This window comes from Cheilinus undulatus, linkage group 20 (assembly GCF_018320785.1).
Source record: "Cheilinus undulatus linkage group 20, ASM1832078v1, whole genome shotgun sequence".
Taxonomy (NCBI): domain Eukaryota; kingdom Metazoa; phylum Chordata; class Actinopteri; order Labriformes; family Labridae; genus Cheilinus; species Cheilinus undulatus.
In genome coordinates, this window is record NC_054884.1 from 22,737,513 (window position 1) to 22,756,752 (window position 19,240).

Sequence of the window (19,240 nt, forward strand, 5' to 3'; positions counted from 1 at the left end):
CATGTGGAGGGCGTCGTAGGTGGTGGGTGGACTACACTCAAACAGCCGCGAACACACAGAGTGCTGGGCAGATGGTACAGCAGCGTGTCGGCGACCTCGCCCCTCTCTGTCTTCCCCTCAGGACCCGCCCAACAACAAATGAGTCTGGCTAACAGGTGGCGTTTGTGCGTGTTTGTGTGAGTGTAGAGGACAGTAACATAAGGTCAATCTATGAACATAATGTCAGTACAATAAAGTCCATCGCTGACTAGAGTTTTAAGAAGACAGAGGGACCAGGGAGGCACGACGGACCAATTCCATCAGGACAAAAACGAATTATTTCTCCTGACATTATTGTCGAAAGTTTAGTATTTTGATTCTTATTGATAGCACATGTTTAAACCAATGGTGGGTCAGGACTTAAAAGGCCTTTTCACGTGTGCCTGGAACCACATTTGAACCAATATATCTATGTCTTGCTTTGTCCTGTCTGTTTGATTTGTTGCATGTTTTGTACAATCCACAGTCTGAACTTTAATTTTTCTAACTGATTGGTCAAAAAATATCAGAAGTTTTGATACATTCGGTGATGTTATAATCGTTATTATTATTATTATTATTATTAATAAAAAGAATTGCAGCTTAAAAAAACTACATCTATTTCATAAGGCACATGTGAAGGACAGGAATAAATCCATCAAAAATAGCAACACCAACTCTAAGAGACTTAAATGTTGGCTAAAGTTATCAGTGTTTTTCCAAAAATTTTAGAAACCAGTTTTTCCTTTCTCAGTACCAATTTTAAGCACCAATCAAGTACTGGTTGAATGTTGGCAAAATACTATTTGTAATTAATATAATGCATTTAAATGATGTTAAAAACATCTCTTTTCAGCCTTCTAAGGGTTTTTTGTTCAGTGCAGCATTGGAGGAAAGAAAAGTGTTATTGAAATATCTCTAAAAATGAACATACGAAATGTAAGAAACATGGACTGCACTGTCAGTCATAAATCTTAATGCTCTGTGATAAAAAGCATCAAAGCCATGAAGAAGAGACATGCTCTGAATATAAAACATGCATTGCATTAAGGCAAGAAGCTGCAGACTTTTACAAGCCAATCAATCAATCAAAGAGATGCAGAGAGACAGATAGAGATCAACAACAACAATAACAGATTTATGGCTGCAGCTCCAGTTATAATGGTAAAAGTAGATGCAGTATAGGTTGTCTGTAGTCACGTGAAGTCAGATGGGGGTGGGAGAGCACTGGTTAGGAATCAGAGAGAATAGAGAGGAAGCTAGGTTACAACTTGAGGTGGACCTGTACGCTGCATTTATCTTCAGAAAATGTTTACATGCATTAGCTATGATCCCTACACTTAACAAAAACATGATTTTTCCCACAGGTTAGCTGATTTACCTGGTGGAACCTCATTTCCCAATGATGATGCAATTTTGTTTTGCCAACTTTCTAGAGATCTTGAGGAATTACTTCATTTTCATGGGAAATGCAGCTTTGTTATTTAAAGAAATAAAAGAGTTAAGATGTTGAGAAAACATTGAAACGTAGCCATTATTATATAAAACCAGTGTTGGGTAGTGTTACTTTTGAAACTAACTTGTTAGATTACTGTGTTACATACTGAGAAAAGTAATTTGTTACGTTACTGCGTTACCTACTTCTAAAACTAACGCATTAAAGAGTACTTTTGCGTTACTAAATATTAAAACCCTTTAGCCACTCGTTCCACTCTGCAGTTGTAAAAACGACAGATAACGACCGCATGTCTGCATTTAAATGTGCAGACTGTAATGCCAACGTACAGCGTAATTTAAAGCCCATAATCTGTATCTCTGCAGCCTGAGAACACCACTAACAGACAGGAAAACCTTTACAGCTCTTGAACATGCTCACAATCAGACAAGCTGAGCAGAGGAACACAGAATCACCCAAGTTCTGTGCGTAATAACAGCGCGTAATTGGAACAGCTGATTAAATGAAAGCAAAAGAAGCTTTTAAACTTATGTTTCATCAGGATGCTGTTCTTGTCCCTGTCATCCAAAAATCCATCGTAATGGGGATAATTCCACAGTTACCTGCTGTCCTCTCTGTAATCTCGCTGGTTCAACAAGCTAACAATGCGCGCGTAATGGCACAGAATGTTTACCTTCTGCTGGCACGTGCCAACGTGACTACAGGAAGAAAGAAGGACAAACAGAGCAGATGCTTCAAGGAGCTTCTTTTTTTCTTTCTCTCTTTTTGCAGCCACAGAAGAGAGAGGAAATTTGGAATTTTTCTTTCAGTAATGGATAACTTTTATGAAAATGTAACTAATAACGGGATTACTTGAACTGTAAAAATAATGCGTTACGTTACTCCAAAAAAGTAATCTGAGTACTCTAATGGATTGCTTTGTAACGCGTTACCCCCAACACTGTCTAAAACAGCAAATCAAATGTATGGATATATGTCTAGTGAGTGCTCCAGCACTTCATAGACTATTGTCTCCATGTTTTTTTCCAGGCACACATTCCCGACCCACTGTTAACAGCTCGGTGACCTACCTTTGGTTCCCGTCCCACCAGTTGAAAACCGCTGTCCTATAGCATAGAATGAGGCTGGACAGACTTTGGCTGTGGAAATTAGGGCTGGGCAATTAATCACAAATTAGATTAAAGCACAATATGGCATGCTGCAATATTCAAATCACAGACAGTGCAATATTTCTTTAACCTGAAATTTGACAAAACACCAGTTTGATCAGTTTGATTTTTTTTTTTTTTTTGGCAGCAGAGATTTTATGCTCAACACATTGTTTTGATATTTTACAAAAATTAAAACTATTGTATTCATGTATGTTTTTTGAATAGAATGAGAGTAACAAAAAATGACCATCCGCTTCAATAGAGCAATTGATATCAAATTTGCCATACGATTTTCAAAACTGTTTACCTGTTGTTTAATTTATCTATTGCCCTGGATATGATACAAAATGTATTCTTTCCTGTGTTAGTTAAATGACAAATCAACTTAGGAACCTAAAAATAATTACACATTAAACCACAATCACAATATTGGGGTAAAAAAATTGCAATTAGATTACTTCCACAAATTGTTCAGCCTTAGTGGAAATACCAGCAAGATCATGGTTTACTGTGCCAACCCATGACGGACTGTACTTAATCAAACCGGACAGCTTTGAGAAAACAGACCATACACAAGCGCTGCCTGCCAACACTTGTCCAGACTTCAGACAGACGTCCATGTCTGCAGCCATTTATCTGTAGGCTTTTCTAGTTTTTTGCATGAATGTGCCGCTACTTTCGGGACTCAAAAGTAGCTCAAATATTTTTTTATTACAATTTAAACAGTTGACAGAGCCAGAAACAGCACAAACTTTTATTTATTTATTTATTAAGTTTATTTTGGGCATTTTGGTGCCTTTATTTGATAGAGGAGGATAGTGGATAGAATTGGAAACAATGAGGGGAGTGGGGGAGAGACCTGGGCCGTCCGCGTACATGGAGCTATTGTAAGGACAAGGATATGTGATAGTAGCAGTTGGAGTTGAGCGGCTCATAGAGTCACTACAGAGAATCATGAGATATATTTCAACTCTAGAGAGCTTTCAGGAGGTGTAGCAGAAAATAAGATCAAGAGATTAGCGGACACTTTGTGTGTTAATTCTTCTTGACCAACTCTCTGGAGTTCTATGTCACTGAGAGTCATTTGAGGTGGTTAAAGAAGACCCAACGGAGACATTGAATAATAAATGATTCCATTTTAAAGTATGTAAATTCTGTAAAAATAGCTGAGGAAAGAGAAGGAAAATGTCCTTAAACTATAACATAAAGACAGAGTTGAGGCTATTTTAACTTGCCAGTAATCTCTTGCAGAAAGAAATAATCTTTTCTAAACATGCTTGGGTTTTAGTCAGTGGAATACCTACCTACTTACCATCCATCCATGTTAGCTCAAACAAGCACTTTAATGGTTTCAGATCCCTCTTATTAACTCCAGAACTTTTAGGTTTTTGTTCATGTGATGCCTCGGTGCTTATACCGACTGTAGCCTGAGTCCTCAAATTATGTACCTATGTACAATCCTTCATTAAGCCTTCTTTGCTTATTTTTGACCTTTTTAGTTAATTTAGGATGTATATTGTTTGTATTTAAAAAGAATTGTACTTTTTCGTAGCTGGGAGAACCCACTGAGATCAAGGTCATTTTCCAGTGTGGCCCAGCAGTACAAGTAAAAACAGGACGAATATAAATTACATGCAAATTAATAAACACTTCCTACTTCCAATCAAAGTAATTTTCAATGTTTTCACATGTAAAATGGTTGCATCTACTTACCTTTAGCAGTTCAGACACTAGCTCTGTAAAATCTTCAAGCTACAAGAGAAAGCAGCTTTGCTGTGGTTTGAAAACTTTTCCACACTATATATTGGGTCATGCTAAAGTAGCTTTTGCTGTTCAGTCCTAAACCTTGATATTTTTAAAGTTTTAGGGCTTTGCTTGACATGATGAAGGACAGGAGAGTAGTTAAGTAAGGATGCAGTTCACCAATAAGTGCCCTGTAAAAATTATATTATTGTGCTTCTTTCTTCATTCATTCAAAGTTGGCCTGCTTAAAGAGCAATACATGTCAGGATGGTGAGTCTGATACCTCTCACCTGTGATGAAGCGAAGTCTGCGGCTGTATTTAGTATCACACCCAATGTCACCACAGAGGCAGATGTCCCTAATATCTAAAACTGTCAATATTGTTGTCAGGAAATGTGCTTTTCTCTCTGTTTCTCTCTGTCAACCGAAGACAATGCAGCATTCGTGGGTTCAATATTCTTTCTTAAGATAATCATATTTTTAGTTTTTTGGGTGTAGCAGAAGTTTCAGACTAACAAAAGCTATCTAAGAAGATTTAAACCGCCTAAGACCCTGCATGTACCTATGTTTGAGGATAATTATCCACAGCATCCATTTAAGTTCAAGTAAGTTGCTTTACATGTTGGGAGGAATTTCCATGAAATTATTTAGGAATTTTATGGAAATGATAGGGAATTTGTTTGTTTCATTGGAAGTTTTGTGGAAAAATTTGCTTTGATTTTTGGGGGGGGGGTGGGGGTGGGGGGCGTTTTCATGTGAATTTGGGAAATTTATGTGACCATTCTGGCCAATTAAGAGGGGTTGTCCTTTTGAATGTTCAAGCATTTTCATGAATATTTCAGGGAATATGTTGAGAATATTCCATCAGTTCATGGAATCTAGAAGAATATGTTTATGATTTTGGGGGGGATTTTGATAAGAAATTTTAGGGGGGATTTGCTGTGAAATTTTGGGGAACATGTAGAAATTTACATGGCAATTTTAAGCTTTTTTTTTTTGAATGTGCAGGCTTTATGATGATGTTTCACTCAAACATTTGGGGAATATTTAAAGACATTTTTGGTACTTTTTGAAGGATACTTAAATAAATATGTTAATGAATTTCACAAAAATTGGTAAGAATTATATTTACAAATTAAAAACTGAAACCAAAGATCCTACCTTCACTAAACAAGAAAGTTTATGTGATAATTGATTCTTTCTCATATTTTTATACACTTATATCCTTTTTCAGATGGAGAAACATTAGTTGAAATTGAACATGGGGGGTAACTTGAGTTTCCAGCCTTTCATATTTAGTGATGAAGTGACATGTCAGAGGATCTTTGGGATTATCACAGTTTATTCTTTATGTGACATGTGTCTGAACCAAATGTCAATCCATACAATATTTTTACAGCTAATGCCATCCCTACAACAACTTAGATGTGGCTAAAACCCTCAAAGGGATTCCTTTTTTAATGAAATGAGGCTGCAAATCCTCACACAAGTAAGAAGAACCTTACATGGTATTGCATAAGTTAGTTAATATGACACACTTTCTCTGTCCATCCTCATTTTTTTTTACTGCAGTTTAAAGCATGCTTTTCCTATCAATCCATACTGGAAAGGAAAACCCAATGCTTTTCAGTACAGCCTCCACTGAATTTGTTCTATTCAGTTTCTCTTCTAATCTACCAGTTCTTTCTAATCTGCTTCATTGTATTCATTGAAATCCTCGGTGATGCACACAGCCGCGAGCGCTGGTGTCTTAAATCAAGGAGGCTAGATAATACCGCCATATGGCCGATGGGAACCTTAAGTATTTACACGACAGACTCAGTGAGTGAGAGAGAGAGAGGGGAAAAAAACAGAGAGATGCAAGCTTTAAGCTCTTCTCGGCCTCTTGTAATTAGAGATAGTCGGCTAGAGGGGAGGAAGAGCCGGAGAGAAAGAAGGTCAGGAACCCGGGCCAAGTGTGCAGGGAGGAGGGCTGAATGAAGGGAGAGGATTTTCCTCCACAGAACTGTCAGCTTTGGTGTTTGAAACTAGTTTTCTCAATGAAGGGGGATTGAGTGACGGCCAACAGAAGAAACAAATGAAGTTTTAGTTAGTTTGGTCCAAACTTTTCTGATAATTCCCCTTTAGATTTTATAGTGGCTAGAGGACACTACTTTTCTTCAAAGGCAGAAAAATAAGTGGCTAAAGGCTGGCATGCATCTTTTAAAATCCTGAATGTTTAAGCTGGTTACTGTATTTCTGAAATAATGTCTACATGAAAATGTTTCTTCATAAGTCTTGATCTTTAGTTTGGGAAAATTAACATCATTTAGGCTATTTTTATTCCAGCTGAAAGGAATTAAAACTCAAGCGAGAAACTTGGGTTTGTGACATTTGTTGTTCCTCCTTTTTGCTTATTTTTTCCCATGAAAAATAAATAATCCTGCTTTCTTTTGACGTTAACATCTATCATTGGATATTTGCTGTGCAAAATGTTGAAACATAAAACTTTCTTCAGGCAGCTTGTCTTGCAGCTATCTGTTAAAATGTTTCACATAGAGATTCACATTATAACAGGAACAATTTATGGGCTGCGGTAATCGATTCATTTTGTAATCAAGTACTCTATCGATTCTTCTGGCGGTTAATCGAATACTCTAAAAAGAAATATTGCAATTTTTTTTTTACCAATCACTTTTTCTTTTTTAAGAGAAGTAGTACTAGACAAATAAGAAAAGAAGCTAGGCCCCTTAAATGAACTACTTCTATATTAAAAATTGGTATTAACATATTCTCTAAATAAAATATATTTTACAAAGTACAGTGAAGTTCTGATGGCAATTTACATTTATTAAAGTTACAAGGACAGGAAGTTCAGTAATTACATTAGATTATGCCATATTTGGGCTTTTAGGGATCCTCTCTCTGGAAATTTTTGGTGCTAACACTTTATTTCTTCTACTGTAGTTTATTTCTATTCTCAAATTTTTCATTAAAGTAAAGGGACATTTAATCATTTTAACATCCTCTAGTTTATACATGAATATAATATTTCACATTCTGGCAGGAATAAAGCTCCATCATTCACACAGCGGTCTGATGATGTCTGAAGGGTGAACCTTTGATTACAGGAATATGGTCTATTTTTCAAAGGGTGTTCACTTTTAAACCATCCACTGACATGGGGACCACATTTTAAATGATAAAGCTGCATCTGTGACCTGTTGAATCCTGAATGTATGATGATGAACTTTAACCTATTTAGTCTCAGTCACTGTTTTGGCAAGAGTGTTTCTATTTAATTGGTGTCAATTTATTATCAAAATATGTCTTATCAAATTATTAAGGATGCTGAAACGTTTTGAAAAATAAGCTGTAATTAACACGTCAGTGAGTCAGATTTAAATGATTTATAATTAGATATTTAATGTGCGCATGCGGAAGAGAGAGAGACAGAGGGGGGAAGCACCAAAACAGGACTTGAATCGCGATCCTGACGGTGTTCTGTAAAACTGTCGGGTCAATCAGAGTTTATGAAATGCCCTGAAGTCTGCAGACACAAACTAAGCATCGTCTCACACCAGTGTGTCATGCAGGCAGCGCGTAAACTCAGAGATCTGCGTAGGCTCACTGGTGCAGACATAGTGCCATATTTTCCATGAAGCCTCAGGCACTGGCTGCATAACACAGGACGTGTGCCTGTAAACATCACTGCATCAACTTCTCTTCCCTTGTGATTTTCATGCCTCAAACCATGCATGCTACGTTATAGTAACAGCGAAAACAAGTGTATTGTGCCACATAAATATCCGTCCGTGCGAAACACAGCACGCCGTGCGACACATGGCGTGATGTCCAAGTTTACAGCATGAGCGTATATGGGCACAGGACTGATTTAAGTGAAGCCTCGAGGCAGATAATTTGCCTCGAGGAATTTTTTGAATCAAATCACCCGAATAATTTAAAGAATCTTTTCAGCCCTAGTAAAATTAGATTTAGCTTAGCTGAAAATCTGCAGGGATTTATTAGATTCAAAATCCTGTCTCGCAAAATTGTATGAACGTCCCTCAAATTGAATGTTAACATGAAAAATGAGAGTCGTGGCCATTGTTGTTGCATTTTTATAGCAGCCAGGGTTCAAGTCTGCTTAAACTCAAGTCACATCAAGAAATGTATTTGTGGCTGGGTTTTGTTGCTCGCCATGAAACAGGAAGTTTTTTCTGGACTCTTAAAACATTTGAGAGCCACGAGTCTTTGCAGAGTGGATTAAAATGAGCCAAAAATGTCTCTGAAAAGACTACTTCTTTTTTTTTTTTTTTTTTTGCGAAAAAATAAATTGCCATGGTTACATTTTTTCACTTGACTTGAGATTAGGTTGACTTGAACAACAAACAATGACCACAAACATTTAGTTTTCATGTTCACATTACATGAAAATGGAAATTTTAACATTTACAAAGAATGTTATTACGTTTGCAGTAGGCAACTGTTACTACATTTGTGGGATATTAATGTTTGTGGGATTATTATGTTAAAAACAGCTGATTTGTATTATGTTTGTGGTTTATCACGTTCGTGGGGAGTTGTTACATTTGCAAGGTTTCATGATAGCAGGATTTTAAAGTTTATAGGTACAAATCAAACAATATCTGTCCGAGTTTGATACCCTGGAAAAAAATAGAAGTCCTAGGCACCTAAAATTGGGTGATGTCTTGATTTCAATGATCAAAAATGAATGCACACTCCTACACACTGGACTAAATGCACAAAAACGTGTGTTGTTTCAGTAAGGGACTGTTCCCTGGTGTTTTTAAGCAATTTAGATGCTGTGTCTGAGTTTTCTTGCAGTAATTGATGATTCATTACTCCTCTATACAGCTGTCTCATGAAACTGATAAATTTTTTCAAAGTTTTGGTTCTTTTTTATACTATTGTCATTAACATAGCAGATATTCACTTTAAATAGTGGTATTGAAGATTTGACAACCCTATAAGCAAAAGAAGATGAAATTTAATGCTAAACTCTAAATGAAAACATGACCACAGGTGATTTATGATCTGATATGGAGGAAAATGTTTCCTATGAAGTCACAAACATCCATGCGCTCGCTGCTGATGTGAAGCAGCAGTAGTATATGGTAGATCCTCAATTATAGCATGTATCAGCTCTTTTTAGAGCCACTTTAAAAGCTTTCTTTCGTCTCTATTCAGCCACTAAAACCACAAATGAATGTATTACATTTGAAAAACGGCTCCAACCTGGGCTTTATGAACACTTGTCAACAGCAATGAAGGTCTGCTTGTAATGCTGTTGTTTAGTCTGATTGCCTTTGTGGCACAATGCCACCCTGCAGTCAATCAGTTTTGTCTTCCCCAATGACACATTTCTTTGGCAACTAGCAATGTTTAAATCTCAGTAGGGGCAAATATGACCATGAAGGGGCAAAACGTAGGAAAGAGAAAATAAGAGCAAGATGTCAGTTAGGGTTTTTGATAAAATTGTCCTGTTTTACAGTCATAGTTCATAGTGTTTTGTCTCATAAATGCTAGTTTAGGGTTTAGGATTTAATGTAACAATGGATAGTCTTCTATCAGGCTCTGGTTTATGCTCCTCAAAAGTGCACATCTCAGATGGTTTTTGTCTTTCATCCCAACAGAGACTGAGATTTCTCCTCTCGGCTACGCTAGAGAAACAGACAGACCCCAGCTGAGGGAATTCATCGCCTCTGTTTCCCCTCCCTCCCTGTCTCCCCCTGTCTGCACCCTCCTGCCTCTGTGAATCATTGAAGCCATGCCCATCGTGTCAGCAAGCACAGGTACAGCCAAACATGCTACAAACATCCAGCTACATGCTCTCTGGGGGCTTTTTATGTGCTTATGAATAATTCATGGACTTTATTGATAAGATGCACCACATGGCTTGTACATTCTAGGGCTAAAAGAATCAGATAAAAACAAAGGTGTCTCAGATTTTAGGCTGATCAGGCTTTATGAGAATAATGGTGCAAAATTAGACCAGACAATGTTGAATAAATGATAGATTCACTCTTACCTGTTTTAGAGATACAGCAATAATGATTAACAAAGGTTGATGTTTGAGAATTAAATTAAGATGAAGTTTAGCTATAAAAAGGAAATCAAGATTACATTTGAGCTTCCTTTTATGAAGAAAAATGTTTCAAACTTTGAATAGTAAACACAAATGTCAATTCTACCATTGCTATTATAGTGAAGATAATTGTTAAGAAATATTACAAAGTAAACTTTTTAATTGTTGTGATTGTTCATGATAGAAAATAGGCATTTGACTGAGTAATTATTGCAGAGATTTTAAAAAATTGATTATTTTTTTGGGCGATTCATAGGGCTGCATGAGACTCTGGCCCTGCTCACCTCTCAGCTCCACCCTGATGCCAACCATAAAGAGGACCTGGTCTTCCTCAAAGATGTTTTCAGTGAGAAAAGCCTGGGCTACCTCATGAAGGTACGGTGGATAGGCCTGAGCAGAGGGGACTATTATAGACTAGAGAGGCCACTGGTGCAAAATAATAAAAGCATCATCTGAAATGTGTATCTAACGTTAGTTGAATTACAGTTTCAAAAAAAAATGGACATAAACGTAACAGTATTATCAGGCCTTCTTTGGCAAACCTAACAGAAAATAGAAAACTGTTTTTAAAGGTATAATATGCACCTCTTAGAGTAGATGTCCAGTAAATGTAGTTTTCTGAGTGAAGCTGTTTATGGCTAATTTCCATCTGTAGTCCCTGGCAGGTTGATGGTATATACAGCAAAGAGTATATTAAAAAATCTACATAAAAATCAGACAACACCAAGAGACCAGACAACATAGACAGAACAATGAAATACAAAGACCCTAATATAACGATACAGTAGGTTGCTGCATGACCTTTACTGAAGACAGACCAGGAATAAAGTGACCATTGCAGTTTTAGTGCATAAGGCAGACGATAAAGTGGTGTAGTGCTAAAGTGCAAGTGTGCTTATATATTGCACATAATCATGAGTGTGTTTGTAGGCCTGATTTCCATTCAGATATGCAGTCCGATGTTGAAGAGGTTCTTTTTAAGTCCCTGTAAAGTGATTAAAAAAATCTTTATTTGGGGTTTGTTGTTTGACAGGCTGCTGTGTTATAACCCACTGGGTCAAATTTAATGAAACAAAATCAGCAGTGCAATTAAGCTTCAAAATCATGAAAACTGAGGTAGTAATATCTGCTACCACAGGAAAAAAAGAACTTGTTATGGAATAAAAGGAAATAAAAGTAAAAAGTGAAATGGATAATATTGTTTTCTAATCAAAATAAGAAATTTAGGAGCATCATTGGACTTTTTTTTTTAACTATTGTGGCTAAAAGGTGATTGCTTAACCAAAGTGAACTGAAAGGGACAATAAAGCATATGATTAATTAATATGATTTAAAGCTAAACATTGCACTAATTATGGACTTTTATGTCAATGCTAATCACGTGTTGATACTGACAGCCCTAGTTTAATCCTTTAAATAGGTTTGTATGTGTAATTATACATGTATTTTTGTACTTATTGAACGTCTTAACTTTCAGTTTCTTTATTCAGTTTGTAGTATTTTGGCGCCCCACTGTAAGCAAAGCAGTACCTCATATCTCTGCTCATTATGTTTGAAGATGTATTATTTATTATTATTATTATTATTATTTTGTTTAGTAAAATAGTAAATCTTTATAGTGGTAGTCTGGTTTGCTTTTGTTGCTCCTACAGAGACACCAGTATTCATTTCAGTCTGTTTCATATCCAGTTAAAATCTCCCCACAGGAGCTTTAATCTGCTATTTCTGGGAAAAAACACTAATTCCATTTAGTCACATGTGAAAAAGCTGCTTTCACTGTGTGCCTTTAAAGTCTTTGTCGTTCGATTCAGATCCATGACAAACTGAGGCAGTATGAGAAACACAGCCCAACTCCTGTTCTATACAGCGCCTCCTGTCTGGCAGAGGATGTAGGTTCAATCTTAATAATTCAAAACTGAATATTCAATTATAAGATTTCAATGAAAACATGACCAGTAATTGACTTAGTGATTCAAACTGTCAGCTTGCAGAAGAGCTTCAGAACGGACCGCTGGAAGACGACGAGAGAGAGCTTCTTCTCCTGCTGAGCACTCCTCACCTCAAGGTACATGTAGACACATACAGGCACATTCTGTGTCTTTTGTCATGGCAGTATCTCCTCCCTCTTTCTGCGCTCTTTCCTCCCAAGTTTGATCTCTTTAATGTTGCTGCGTGTCAGTGTTTCCCCTCTGAGCTGCTCTGATTTTCCTCTAAGTTGATCATTATTACATAACACCAGCGTCAGAGCTGTCTGTAACATTTTCACTCCTGTCCCCTCGATGCAGACAAGGCTGCCTAATTACTCTTATCAAGTGATTACATTTAATTTATTGGCTTTCTAGGAAGCAAGGAGAGATGATGGCTGTGGAACTGGAGCACTCATTTTTAAAAGCAGCTGAAAGGAAGGATTTTTTTTACATTTTTAATGTAGCTTTTCAGATTTATAGCCACTGTCATCATTTCCCTTCATTGCTCTCTTTTTGTTGGCCTCATCATCGTTGTTTGTGCTCTTAAATCTCACCTTTCTCTGTTTATTTGTGCATCCTTTTTGAAGGCGGTGCTGTCAGCTCACGACACGGTAGCCCAAAAGAACTTTGACCCTGTGCTGCCGCCACTCCCCGAAGATTTTGATGATGACGTGGAGGAAGAGTCGGTCAAGATTGTGCGTCTAGTGAAGAACAAGGAGCCTCTGGTGGGTCCCCCCCTCACTCCCCTGAGGATGAAATAAATAAGAGCTCTCCATGCCTTAACAGCTATTCTTATGATCTTGAGTGATGCTTTGAAACACTTATACTTTAATGGAGCAGCTTTGAGGTCTTAGAGAGCTCCAGGGTGCGATTGTGTGAATCTGTGATGCTTGAAGAAAACAATGATTTCTCATGGAAAACCCTCTGAAAAGGACAGAAATAGATGTGCTGTTAACTTGTTCTAGACACCTTTTGAAGTCATGCAAGTATTTAAGCATTATAAATACAGCGCATTATTTAAAAAAGAGCTTGAACACATTGTGAGAGAAATGTAAAAAATAGACTTTGAAATATCTCTCTGGGTGTTCTCATATTGCTTTTCCATGACAGCACCATAAACGGCCTAAAATATTTATACTGATTCTAAAATGGCATAATCCTGGCACAGCAGGTGCTCCACATTCACACACTGTCAAACACACCCAGATACAGTTGTCTTACCTCTGATACTACCGCTGAAGACCGCAGATTGGGTACAGGGCACTGAACATCAACTGATGGCCTGGGAGCCATATCAGGCCCTCCAAAGCTTCCTGTCCGGCCCCCAGAAGATCATTAAATTCAGAAAAGTAAGAAAAGAAGATGTGGTTTTTAAGCGTATCCTGTGGCTTTAACTGTCTGCAGCTGTTAAATCCACCCCAAAAACAATTAATATTGAAAGAGTTTTTAAATTAATTAAAATTGGATCGTTTTTTTAAGAAATTCACTTGTCAGCCATTATTAATTAATATGTAAAAATAAAAGAGGGTTACTATCAGCAGAAATGTTGCAAAAAGGGCCAGATAAAGTGGTGAAAAGGGGTTGTTGAGTGGCACAAAGAGACAGAAATCGTCAGGAAAGTGGTGAAAAGTGGTTCAAATATGGCAAAAAAATGGTGAAAGAGGAAAAAAAGGGGCAAAAAGTATCAAAAAATGGGTTAGAAGTGACAAAAAAATAGTGCAAAGAAAGTAAAAAGGAGTTAAAAGTGGCAAAAATAGAAGAAAGTGGAAAAAATTGTGAAAAGTGGCAAAATGGTTAAAAGTGACTCAAGGGGGATAAAACATGCAGGATAAGTGGTTTAAAAGGGGTTAAAGAATGTCAAAATTTGTGTTAATAGGGAAAAAGTGGCAAAAAAAAACTCCAAAAAAAGGGTTAAAAGTGTCTAAAATTAGCTAATACTGGTGCTAAATCACAATCAGGGAGGGCCAAAAATGTCCTGCATTTTGAAAGAGAATACTAATACAATAATATGTTAATCAGACCAAAATATTTTTTAATTTATTTATTTATTGTTTACTTGAAAGTCCGGCCTCCAGAGTTTCTGTCAAGATTAAATCCTTTGTGCAAATGCACTTGATGACCCCTGGTATTGGGTGAAGTTTATTGGCTTTAAACATGAAGGTGGTGTTTGTTAAATTATATTAAAAAATCTCAAGAGTTACAGAGATGTAGCACTCAAACAATTTAACAATCTTACCATAGAACACCACAAACTGTATCTGTATCTGTTCATTAAACTAAAGAGAAGATGATGTGTGTCTTCAAATCTGATCTTTACTTGTTTTTTCTTTCCTTCAGGGGGCGACTATACGCAGAGATGAGGTGACAGGAGCTGTTATTGTGGCCAGAATTATGAGGGGAGGAGCAGCTGACCGCAGCGGTGAGTCTTCACATGTTAACACAGCATACATCATCAAACAACAGTCATCCTATTTATAAGGGAATCATCTAGAAAAATATACTGACCTTCCTACCCAACAGGGCTTTCTTGTTGCTCCTGTAATACTGACAGAGAAGTGAGGGGATTACGTTGTGTAACCTCATGAACCCGGTGGATCAAATCCTTGAGATTAGTGCCACGAGATTGCATATTTTGAGATTACAGACAAGGGATGCTCCTGGCTGTTACCATAGAGATGCTACTGACTTCACTCTAACGGATAATTTTCTCTTTTTTTGATCATATCTAAGCCACAAACTCTTTAAATACTCCTAGTGGCTCTACACATGTTGGGATTTTTCCCATGCTTTTATTTTCTTAGGATTTTGTGCTTGTTGTTTTCAGTGTGCTTATTTTGTAATGTATGTTGTTTATGTTTTAGGACTGGTCCATGTCGGGGATGAGCTTCGTGAGGTCAATGGAAACCTGATAACTCACAAAAGGCCAGAGGAGATCAGTCAGATTTTGGTAAAAAAAATGTAACTTAAATCATCGTGTTAGGTCAGGTGCTATTTCTTTATTCCCTGATGATTACTGTGGATGTAGAGGGTGACTCTGTGTGTCCTGTGTTTGAGCAGTCACAGTCGCAAGGCTCCATCACACTGAAGATCATTCCAGCTGTAGCAGAAGAAGACAGGCTGAAGGAGAGCAGAGTGAGGATACTTTACCTCTGTTGTTATCCATGACTTGCACCCAGTCTCTATGCAGTATGACAGTTTAAAGAGAGTATTGTTTTTTTTCCTGTATACATGCAGTACATTCAGTACAGCCAGCAGTCAGTTTCATTGTCTCAGTATTAAGCAGGAAACATTTTGTGTGGCTTCAGTCTGAAAGTAAAACAACCCACTCAGTGGCACCTTTAAGATCTGAGTTATGTCTGGCTAACAAAAGTTAAATCTGTTCCATAGACTGAAAGTCTGTCTGGAACAGTTCACCGTTGTTTGCTTAAGTTAAAGTTAGGCAAGCCCCAAGGGAGAGTGACTATACTGGTAAAAGTATGTCCAACTGTGCTAAGGTCGGTAGTGAGATGGCCCTCTTCAGCTAGTTACTCGTAGCCTTTCTTCGGCTTACATGTCACTAACCAGATATCATACCAAACATACCATAAACTGTGTCTTTAGCATTATTCACAAAGGATTAGTGTTACCTCTGGACCTCTAATAACTTCTGAATTACCCCCTGAAGTCAGTGTTTGCTGCAGCACATTGGCACAGGATAAGTGAAGTCTGTAATGTACTCACATTTACAGACATTTCTGTAGGAAAACATGGAGGTGCTGCATGACTGCAGCAATGACAACACAGGGAATTTTTAATTTCTAAATTCTATACAAAAATGCAATACCGTGCAGATGTATTGCAGATCCCGTTTTATTCATGTAGCCTATCCCACACATACTTTCAACCAGAATATACAAAAGATAACATGGGTGTTAACCTGGGTTAACAAGTGTTATTTACATTTTTATGCAGCAAGCTGTCCATGATCAGTAATCGAGAGATCAATCTCCCCCTGGGTCTCCCAGTATGCACTTATGGCATGTCTGTCACCTGTACGTATCTGCAGCTGATCAGAGCTCTTCAACGTCCCTGTTATTGAGAGAGAGAGGGATCACTTTATTAATTTTGGATCATTATGCACAATAATGATAGCGAGGGCAGATAAGCTGTTGAAGCCTAATCATGTTGAGTGACACATTTCAAAATGTAAACTGTGTTTTGCTTGTAACATATGGCTAAATGATACTGATATAAGATTAGGCAAAGCAAAAGAGAAGCTGTAGGAGGCGAGAGCAGGAGAGCTGTGCCTATAGAAAGAAGCACCCGTGCCTGGAAAGTCCAGTTTAAATGAATAAATCAAGCAAAATTAAATCATTTGTCAACATAAGATGAAACCCATAGGTATCAACCCTTTGTAGATAATCACCTACAAAGCGTCTATTTTTTTTAATCAGAAAAAAGAGCAGAAAAAGCCACACAGATGGTAAAAAAGAACAACAAATACCACTCTAAATTACACAGGTGCCATGTATATAGGGCTTTTGTCTGACCAAAAATACCAATTTTTTTTTTGTGCATTTTTACCATTCTACCTCCGGGTAAAACCATGGCTTGGAAAGTGTGTAGCATGTATAAGTTGTTTGCAGATGATGTCATGTCACAGTGAAGAACTCCTGATGGGGGCAGGAAGTGATTTCTGCACAGAGAAATGCTGTAAAAAATACCAAAGTGTCATGTTGTTTTTGACTATGCCAACTGTTCTGTCCCCACCTAAAACAAACTTTAGATACTTTTGTGTCCCATAGAAATGACACATCCAGGCAGAAATGTTTAAAAACCGCACTAAAAGACAGCCAAAGACATAGATAGAAAACATCCATCTTAAAGCCTGGACAAGTGGTGTCAGACAGCACTCATGTGTGGTCCTTTTCCATCAAGCAATCTGGTTTGGTTCAGTACAGTTAGTCATAGTTTGTCACTCAAAACCTTGATCTTACTTGTGTTTCTGCAGCCCATGTCCGTCCAGCCTCACTCTTTGCGAGAAATCTATCTCTGTAGAGATTCAGACTCAGCTTAGAGAAAGGATTATGAAATCCTAAACGGCTCTTCATTTGGCACCATTTTAGCTCTTTAAATGTTTATTAAGTAACAAAAATGGAAGACTTGTTCTAAATTGGGGGTCAGCTCCTGTGGTTCAAAAAGCTGTTTCTTAGAACTGACCTGTTCTTAAACCAAAAAATTATTGCTCAGTCACATATACCAAAAGGTTTATGTGGTTAATGGCATTCACCATTTCCGTTAAAAGCATGTTTTTGACCAAACGAAGAAAAGCTGTAAAAGGGGCACAGCCAGGATCTTCATCTATCTCCCTTCATGTAGACAGCTAGGCTAACTGTCATTGTGCTCTTGTTGTGCATTGAAAGGTCTACCTGAGAGCTTTGTTTGACTACATGCCCTATGAAGACAAGGCCACACCCTGTCAGGAGGCGGGACTTCCTTTCAAGAGGGGTGACATTCTTCAAGTGGTTAGCCAGGAGGATGCTACCTGGTGGCAGGCTAAGAGGGTGGGAGACTGTAACCTGCGCGCTGCTCTCATCCCGTCTACACAGTTCCAGGAGAGGTAGTAAAAACCACCAAGTCTGATGTTTAAAGAATAACTGTGTTTAACACCGTCTCACAGGGTTCACTTAGGAAGGTCTTTCTTTTTTTCTTCTCAGGCGGCTGAGATACAGGATGAAAATGGCTTCTTTCCCTTCTCCTATTTCCCCAAAAGCTTCTTCATGTAAGCCTGTCTGACCCCTGAAATCAAAACCGGTCTCAGATATTTTACAGTAGAACCATAAATGGACAAGAAGCTTTGATCTGTAGCTGTTTTGACTAAATCCAATCTAGACGAGAAGATGCAGATAGAGAGATTATGAAGAGAGATCAGGGATCTGAGGTTAATCCCTAAAAAGAATACGCAATTTATCATTTCATTTTCTAATCCAATTTAACAGCAACCAAAACAAAGTAGTTTGAGAAACAAAAAGAGGTCGTCAGGTCAGTTTTTTTTTGTTTTGTTTTGTTTTTTTGGCTGCTTCCACTCATTCAAAATGAAAACGATTGAAAGAAAATAATTCAGAACAAATATTTAATTTTTAAACATTATTATTCATTTCCTGTTTTAATGTTCTGCTTTGCTTCTGTTTTATTTCTTCTGAAGTTTGGGGTTTACTGAAAGCTGTTTGAAGACAACACTGAGCTTTTTCTACATCTAAACTTAACAATCATTCAAATTATTGTAAATGCCACCTGAAGTTGATCCATAACAAAATATAGCAGTGAGATAAAGCCGTTCAAGAAATGCTGAATTATAATTCTGTGTCTTAGGTGTTGCTCTGTAAATTTAATGTTAAAACTAAGGAGACTTTTTGGTTTCCTGAAAAAAGACCCAGGATAAAACATGTGTGTAAAAAGTACAAAGAACATTAAGAAGAAAAACACTGAAGATACAGCATTTTAGTTTTTGTATAAACTTGGGACAATTAAACTCAAACATGATCACTAGTAGTGAAACAGCAGCTATATTTGAAGTAGTATTTATATTTTTGAATGTCAATGGTGATGCTTTGTGTTATTCTTTGCACTGCTAACCTCAGGCGATCGCACTGAAAGAGGTATGTGCACAAACCCCTGTGTTATGAAATCATCCCTGCACTGGCCATTTATCTTTCACAGTCAGAATTTCTGAATGAAATTCTGCCAGCATCTCATCAAAAAGTCAAACTATGGTGCACTTCCCCTCATATTTGACCTATTTTTCCCATTATGGGCATCTTTTACCCTAAAATCATTT

At 37.4% G+C, this 19,240-nt stretch overlaps 1 protein-coding gene across 6 annotated transcripts in view; it reads left to right on the top strand.

Annotated features, from left to right (window-relative positions):
• Positions 1-19,240, top strand: part of LOC121528327 (MAGUK p55 subfamily member 3-like) — a 30,308-nt gene that overhangs the window by 2,762 nt on the left and 8,306 nt on the right. For 3 of the 6 annotated variants that reach the window (XM_041815726.1, XM_041815728.1, XM_041815729.1), the window contains exons 2-12: positions 10,005-10,163; positions 10,713-10,831; positions 12,268-12,345; positions 12,441-12,521; positions 13,011-13,148; positions 14,761-14,842; positions 15,285-15,370; positions 15,478-15,555; positions 17,826-18,022; positions 18,120-18,184; positions 19,044-19,061. In XM_041815726.1, the coding sequence (XP_041671660.1) occupies positions 10,139-10,163; positions 10,713-10,831; positions 12,268-12,345; positions 12,441-12,521; positions 13,011-13,148; positions 14,761-14,842; positions 15,285-15,370; positions 15,478-15,555; positions 17,826-18,022; positions 18,120-18,184; positions 19,044-19,061 (967 nt within the window). In that variant the 5' untranslated portion in view covers positions 10,005-10,138. Of the gene's footprint in view, positions 1-10,004; positions 10,164-10,712; positions 10,832-12,267; positions 12,346-12,440; positions 12,522-13,010; positions 13,149-14,760; positions 14,843-15,284; positions 15,371-15,477; positions 15,556-17,825; positions 18,023-18,119; positions 18,185-19,043; positions 19,062-19,240 lie in introns of those variants that run through there. The other 3 variants (XM_041815727.1, XM_041815730.1, XM_041815731.1) reach the window with 2 other exon arrangements.